Here is an 8,309-nt window from a genome sequence, read left to right on the forward strand (position 1 = left end):
CATGACTTTAGAAAGGCGCAAGATAGGTTGTCTGGTTGGTTGTTGGTTTCCTGATGGTTGGCCCTCTGATATAGAAAATGAACAGATGATGAATGAACAGACAGGCTTAGCAATGACGGAAGGAAATTTTGTGATTGCAGTCGTGCTGTGAGAGAGGAGTTACAGAGGACAGGCAGTGGCATACGCAAACAGATAAAAAGCAGTTTGGACCAGCGATTAGGGAACTTTGCTTCATGTTTGGAGGGATAATGAAGAAGGTGGCACAGACTTGGTCCATCATGCATTAGTTATGGAAAGATGGTGATTTAGAATAGTAAGAAAGGAATAATGTAGGAATAAGGGAGGAGTTGAGTTCCTCAGGGGAGGGGTCTCACCTGAATCTCTGCGTCTGGTGGTGGAGGGGTCCTGTGTACCTTCGGGCTGTGGTTTGGTAAAGGTGGGTGAGTAGGGCCTGACCAGTCTTCTGGCTGGGGTTGTTGGCAAATTTCACTGTGATTGGTTCACTAGCCCCAAGTGGTTTTTGCCCATTCAACCCTTTGATTGCTTCTTCGGCCTCTATCCTCTTATCGAACCGGATGAAGCCCACTCCTCGCGAGACCCCTACAAAGGATGTATGAAGCATTTTTTACAAATATATAAATTACTTCTGAAGCATAGAATAAATAAAACAGTGGCATCATTTACATCACACCATTTATCCCTAATATGACCTATGCATTATAATGTATACAATTGTAAAACTTCATTAACAGGTGGCAAAAGTCAGTGGGGCCAAAGGTAAACTTAGAAACCTTGGCTGCGGTGCACTCTGGGAAGTTCCAATCAGACAGGTCACAAGTGCAGGCCAATCAATGGTGCCTCTACCATATAGTGTTGCTCTGAGCAGCACTCACTGGCTACTGGTTCTAGCCCATAAGAAAGGGTTCCCGAAACCACAATTTTGCACAATTGTTGTTGCTTACAGGAAGATGCTACAAGATGATGCTAAAAGGGGTAGAGCTACAATACTTTGTAGTGATGCTACTACTGCACATCATTATTATTGTGTTGTGTTTCTATTTTATTTTACAAAAATGTACAGCACAGGCCCGTTCCCGTGATAACTCCATGAAAAATTTGACTTTGACAGGAAGAGGCAGACTGGCAGTATTGTTCCCTCCTATAACCCTTCCATTCCCTTCTCTTAACCTCCCTTCTGGTTTGATTCCTTCTGTTTTTAGGGTCTAAATGCAGTACATTTTTTTTCATGTGATTTTAGACCCTACAATCATGAAAAAAAATCATACAAGCAGAGAGTCTGCAGCAGCCCCAGCACTTACTCACCGCCCTGGGTTCCAGCACTGCAGTTTCCCCTCCGTCCTCCGGGTGGTGTAACCATAAAGTGAGATGGCTAGCTGTCGTCATGACTACAGACCGTGATCTCACCAGGGGGAAGCAGAGCCTCGGATGAGCGGAAGAAGAATGGCAGCCGACGTCGGGATCCCCTGGGAGGTGAGTTGAAACGACCCGCTGTGCGCATTGCTCTGCATATGTACAGGCAAAAAGAGGCGCCAAAAGAATAAAAGTCGATAAAAGTTTATAAGTCGGGGGAGGCCGAGGTGGATTTCCCTCCTCTAAGTAGAAACAACAAACTGTTGATAGAGCATACAACTCATGTAGGTCTAGTACAAAGCAAAGCTCCTCTGTTCTGCTTTGTACTAGACCTACATGAGTTGTATGCTCCATTCATAGCCTGAGGAAGCGGGATATGCCTGCGAAACGTGTTGCACTTTCTGGAGTATGTGAACAAATATTTGGTTGAACTCTATCAACAGTTTTTTGTGCCTACTTGGAGGAGGGAAATCCACCTCGGCCTCCCCGACTTTAAATCTTTTTATCGACTTTTATCCTTTTGGCGCCTCTGTTTGCCTGTACATGTTCTAAGTCCACCTTTGGTGGAGGGGTGTTGCCCCCCTTTTTTCCGATCTACAGAAAGCGACTTCTTAATCCTGAGTGGGGACAGGTCTAATCTCCTCACCTACATATACATTGGAAGGTAACCCTGGTTTGTGAGTATTAATATCATATACTTACTTTGTCACACCCATATTACCAGCACATACTACAATATATTGAGCTCTCGGTGTCTCTTTCTGTATTGCTCTGCATAGAGCCTCCGGTGGCTACCCCGAGTGTAGGTCTGAGCTGCGGTTTTACGGCCCGACCGTAGCTCGGGGTTACACCGAAGGAGGTTAAGGGGAGTGAATAAGGCAGGGAAAAGGAGGGAATAGGAGGGGTGATAAATGGGGACATCGCAACAAGCCTCCCTCTTACTGTCTGAAAATTTGCCTTTAGCCAAAAAATATTATTTTTTAAAGGGGCACTATGGTTAAATTCTTTGTTTTTTAGTCACTGTAATATTTGTGGGTGTATGTAGAGCATAGTAAGTTACATGTAATGAGGCAGGTGACATTTTTTTTACACCGACATACTGCTTGTTTACCTTTAGAGTCACGTCGGCAGACTTAGCTTACCGACGCGACTCAGAGCAATCCATTTAGTTGTAGGAGGCAGCTGTCCCTGCCGTTACTGGTTACCCCTCTGTGCTGCGCTGTTTGGATTGTCCCTAATCTCAACCGCACAATCGTGCAGTTACAGAAATCCCCCATCCGCCGTAAAGAGCAGAATTTAATCTGCTGCACAGACTGGAGTACATCATCCCTCCTCGGTGGGATGCAACTGCCGTGTGAGGAGGAGCGCAGCATCACTGATGACGCTGCGCTGCAAGGACCCCTGAAATATAAATGTAAAGGTAACCATAGAAACAGACAACAATAGGTGTCCGTTTCATTGCCAGCTTCGCTACAGGGGTCCTTGCAGCGCAGCATCATCAGTGATGCTGCGCTCCTCCTCACACGGCAGTTGCGTCCCACCGAGGAGGGATGATGTACTCCAGTCCGCGCAGCAGATTAAATTCTGCTCTTTACGGCGGATGGGGGATTTCTGTAACTGCACGATTGTGCGGTTGAGATTAGGGACAATCCAAACAGCGCAGCACAGAGGGGTAACCAGTAACGGCAGGGACAGCTGCCTCCTACAACTAAATGGATTGCTCTGAGTCGCGTCGGTAAGCTAAATCTGCCGACGTGACTCTAAAGGTAAACAAGCAGTATGTCGGTGTAAAAAAAAAAATGTCACCTGCCTCATTACATGTAACTTACTATGCTCTACATACACCTACAAATATTACAGTGACTAAAAAACAAAGAATTTAACCATAGTGCCCCTTTAAGGATTGATTACGAAGAACAGGGAGGAACGAGGAGAGGAACAGACATCGCACAGAGGTATGTGTATCCAGCATGAACATATCTCTGTGCTTACTTAAAGCGGATCTGAGATGAAAAACTAAGTATAACAAGTAACTTGTCTATATATCTTATCTAAACTTTAGATAGTTTACACAGCATATCTAGCTGAAAACAGCTTCAAAAGTTTATGATTATTTATTCCTGTGATACAATGAGGGCAGCCCTGTTCTGTTTGTCACATTGTCACAGGCTGAGGACTGGAGATGCTTTCAGCTTGCCTGTGTGTAAATTCAGTTCCCTCTCCTCCTCCCTCCTCCCCTCTGTCTCTGACATCAATGGCTAGTAACCTCCTCCTGCACAGACTGAGCTCCCATAAGCCTTTGCTACAGTGCCAAGGCACAAAAGGAGCTGGGTGAGATTTGTTTAGTTTATATTGAATTAGAGTATTAAAACAAAACAAAAAAAGTATTTTGACTTGAGGAATGCCCTATAAACTATATGAAAGGAACACAATTATGCAATGAGTAAAAGTTTATCTCGGATCCACTTTAAAGTAACTTTGTCTCGAGTCAGGTGTCCTTCACCTCATAGGCTTCTGGTCATGTGATCAGGCATTTTAGAGGTTTGCTGTGAGAAAGATTTTGGCTGTGAGAAAGAGGCCCCTTTACTGTGTAAAGGTCCGTACTCAGTCCACCGACAGACTGTACACACGCTGTACAGTCTGCTGAAAACATGCCCAGCAGGAGGTGACGACGGACCCGTTGTTGCCTTTGATCAGGCGTGTGTACGGACCTTTAGGCATACCTGTGACTTGGTCAACCAGGATGCGTGAGGTGATGATCCTGCCGTACTGTGAGAAGAGCTGCTCCATCTCTTTCTGATTCATAGTCTTCGGAAGGCTGCTCACGTATAGATTGGCATCGCGTATGGAGGCGGAGCTTGGCCGGGCGTAGGATACCTGCAACAGAGGAAGGAAACGTGGCATTTCAGAAGCATTGTAGGCTAGTAACCCCCCTTTTTTATAAGTGAATCAGTATTTACACTAGCAGTCAGACATGGATTAAGATGTAATGGACCCCTAGGCAAGGTAGTAGCTTTGTGGTCCTTTTGGTAAAGTGAAGGGAATAGAGGTCACAGAAGGTGGCAAAGGGGGCCACTTGACACCCACTAGGCCCCAGCCATTTGCTTATGTTGCCTGGTGGATGATCCTAGTCTGCTAGTGGTACTAAACTGATATCATCCATGACAAGACAGCATCTGGAGGCACCAGTATGTACATCTACATGCTCCTCCCCCACCTCGGTGTTGGGTCAGTGAGGTGGCCTTTCCCGTGTTTTGACCAATGGGATGGAGGTTGAAGATGCAGTCACAAGCTTAAAAGGATACTCCACTTTAGAGCAAAAAAAAATCTAAATAATATATTGCTGGAGATCAGGTGTTTCTGACATTATTGTTAGATCTGACTAGATTAGTTGCATGCTTGTTTCTGGTGTGATTCAGACACTACTGCAGCCAGACTGTTAAGCAACTGGTATTGTTTAACAGGAAACAAATATGGCAACCTCCATATACCTCTCACTTCAGTTGTCCATTAAAAAATTTGCTGGAAACCATGGCAACAGCATACGGCTCGGAGTAAAAGATACAGTAAATCCTCCAATATTTCAGTTTTGATTTTGCTTTATGACAATCCCATTAGCAGTCACCAAATACCTAAAGAGGCTTACCAGAGGCCTCCCAAGCATGGCAGGTAAGCTGGGTGCCGGCCCGGTCATTTGGGTGCCGCCACAGATGGCAATGTGCATAATTTAGGCACCAGACACAGCAGAACTAGCGGCAGAGGGGGGAAAGAGGAGGTAATATTGGTGCAGATGGGGAGGGTTACTGTTAGGTGTAGGTAGGGGAAGGGTAAGTGTGAGAGGTAGGTTAGGTAAAGAGATGGACCGCCTCTCCTACCTCCGTGCTGAATGCCAGCAAGCCCCCGGCCGGTGCGCATACATGCAAAAACCGCGCTGGGAAATCTGGGCACAAATTAGTATTCCCTCTCCAGGCCGCCATGGATAGTGGGGGGAAAACGTAATTCAATTTCCAGCTATTGCTGGTGGCTGTTTTGATAGTAATTTTGGCTCCGTAACATTATGGCCAATGGAGGCGCAAGGTGTTCCGAAATTTCCCTGAGCCGTTTTGTTCTGTCTCAGGCCGGTACACAGGAGCAGCTGACAGGCAATGAATTCCAAGCCTTCAGCCTCCTGTGTGAAAGAGGCCTTAGTCATAACATGACTCTTAGAGTGATGATATATGTTATACCGTAGGAGAAAAATGAAGTCCAAACCTGGACTGCAGTTATTAATGTCAGCCACTAGGTGGCATAAGTCTGCAGACCTTTTCTGCTTCACATCAGAACATTGCGTACCTGTAGTGAGAAGTATATGGAGGCCGCCATGTTTAATTCCTTTATTTATTCATGTATTTATATAGCGCTGACATATTACGCATAGCCGGTCGCTCAGGGCGCCGGCTTCCAAGGAGGCGCCTATAACTGGGTACCTATAGTGAGGGCACCTACACCTGATTTCCTATACTGGAGGCACCTACATCTGGCTACCTGTGGGGGGATGGAGACCTTCAACTGACTTCCTATACTGGGGACACCTATGCTTGGCAACCTATATCGAGGGCACCTACACATGAGATCCTATACTGGGGGCACCTATACCTGGCTACCTACCCATACTGAGTCTGAGGGCGTTGGGGGGCACACTGCAGCTATAATGCATGGTGTCAGTGCTGTGCTATCATACTAAAAGGGGGGGAGAGCTAACTGTCCCACTCATTGTTTTTATTAATATTCCTGAAAGATTCTAGCCTTAATTTTTAAGTGTATTCAGGATAATGCACTCTTTCCACCCGTTAATGGTTATTAATAGTATTTTTTCTATTATACATATGTGACGTCAATGTCAAAAAGGTTGGGAACTACTGTCCTAGGAGATATCTCAGGAGAAAAGGTGAATTGCATATGGGCCTGTCGCCTGTGTGTGCACGCGGGAAAAAGATGAAGGAGGTTTTGCTCAGGGTGCTATGAAACCTAAGGCCGGCAGCGCTGTACAGAGTATGTTATCTTGTCACTAACTGTCCCTGGGAGGAGCTCACACTCTAGTCCCTACCATAGTCATATGTCTATGTATGTATGTTTCGTGCAGTGTATGTATCATAGTCTAGGGCCAATTAATGGGGAAGCCAATTAACTTATCTGTATGTTTTTGGGATGTGGGAGGAAACAGAAATACCTGGAGGAAACCCACGGAGATACGGGGAGAACATACAAACTCCTTGCAGATGTTGACCTGGCTGGGATTCGAACCGGGAAACCAGCGCTGCAAGGAAGTGTCTGAATAACACCAGAAACAAGTCATCTTGTCAGATCTGACAGTAATGTCAGAAACATCTGACATGCTGCATGCTTGTTCAGGGTCTATGGCTAAAAGCATTAGAGGCAGAGGATCACCAGGATAACCAGGCAACTGGTATAGCTTAAAAAGGAAATAAATATGGCAGTCTCCATATCCCTCTCACTTCAGTTGTCCTTTACCAAATGAGTGTTAGTGCTATTGCAGTCGTACACACACACCTGCTGCATTGAAAACTTTTTGTAATAAATGCTGAACGTTTTACAACAATGAAATACTTTTACTACATCCTGGAAACTTCAATCACAGGATTTCCTTTGCACTAATCTGTTTAGTAATCCTCTCTATGGTCTGATATGACCCAACTGAGGGTTGACAGCTTAAAGTGTACCAGAGATCAGACAATACAAAGATTTGATACTTCCCCGGGGCTTCCTTCAGCTCCATAAGCATGAGCCCCTCGCCGCCCTCCCGCCGTCTGCCAGTCAGCAGCAATTAGCCCTGGTAACTGGCTCAGTCAGGTCCAATCTGGGTATTCTGCGCATGCGCAGACCTCCCACGCATGCGCAGAAGACCCAGACTGACGCAACTGAGGCAGTTACCGGAGCTGATCGCAACTGAACGGCAGACCGCGGGAGGACAGCAAGGGAATCACACGTACTTATGGGGCTGGAGGAAGCCCCGGGTAAGTATTGAGTCTCTATTGTCTGATCTCTTAAAAAAAACAAAAAAAAACAGAGCAAGGATATGATTATTCGACAACATTGTACAATAAAACGATTGCGTCTTTGTGAGCTAAATCTATACATGTGTGGCCAACATCAGGCTCTCCTCTGCTACCAAATCTCAGTAAATCACAGCCTATCTACCCAAAAATTCCCATCAACAAAAATCACCCCTTCTGCCTTCTGCCATGCTCCTTTTTATATACTTTAGTTTTGTCAGCTTTTTGGATAGAAATGGATCTGATCCTTGCCTAAAACACACCATTGTGCAATAAGCTGCTGGCATGGTCACCTCGCAGCGCTGGGTCCCCGGTTCAAATCCCAGCCAGGACAATATCTGTATGGTGTTTGTATGTTCTCCCCATGTGTGCGTCGGGTTCCCACACACCCTAAAAACACACAGTTAATTGGCTTCCCCCCAAATGGCCCTAGACTGGACATATAACTCTGAGAAATTGCTAAGTCTTATTGACTTGGCGGAAGATTTACCATCTCATTTGATCATTATTATCGAATCGGATGCTGCCAGGTGCATGGTTGCTCGACGATGCGACCAATTACGGGTCGAGCATGTTGATGGGACATGCTGCAAGATGTTGGGCCGTCGAGATTGATCAGGTGCGAACGGCGGTAACAGCGAACGATATTGGGACGAGTGGCAATCGCGACAAAACCCCCGTGGTTGTCCTCCCTAATGTCCAATGTCTACCACTGGCTCCGTCCTCCATTTATACACACGTGGTTACCGGCATGCACGTGGGCGCGCATGACATCACAAACGTGCCCATGCTACTCCGGCAACCACATGAGGCCCGTGTATGGACAGAGGGTGGAGCCCGTAACCAGTGTGGACATGGAATGTATACTCCACTGGGCATGCGGGG

The 8,309-nt window shown here is 46.1% G+C and overlaps 1 protein-coding gene across 17 annotated transcripts in view; it reads right to left on the bottom strand.

Moving 5' to 3' along the window:
- The window catches only part of ELAVL3 (ELAV like RNA binding protein 3), a 112,316-nt gene that overhangs the window by 17,689 nt on the left and 86,318 nt on the right, over window positions 1-8,309 (bottom strand). For 13 of the 17 annotated variants that reach the window (XM_068274269.1, XM_068274267.1, XM_068274268.1 and 10 more), the window contains exons 4-5: window positions 4,083-4,248; window positions 375-600 (exon numbers count right to left, since the gene is read on the bottom strand). In XM_068274269.1, coding sequence (XP_068130370.1) covers window positions 375-600; window positions 4,083-4,248 — 392 coding nt within the window. The remainder of the gene's footprint in view (window positions 1-374; window positions 601-4,082; window positions 4,249-8,309) is intronic. The other 4 variants (XM_068274259.1, XM_068274257.1, XM_068274266.1 and 1 more) reach the window with 1 other exon arrangement.

Source organism: Hyperolius riggenbachi, chromosome 3, assembly GCF_040937935.1.
Source record: "Hyperolius riggenbachi isolate aHypRig1 chromosome 3, aHypRig1.pri, whole genome shotgun sequence".
Taxonomy (NCBI): domain Eukaryota; kingdom Metazoa; phylum Chordata; class Amphibia; order Anura; family Hyperoliidae; genus Hyperolius; species Hyperolius riggenbachi.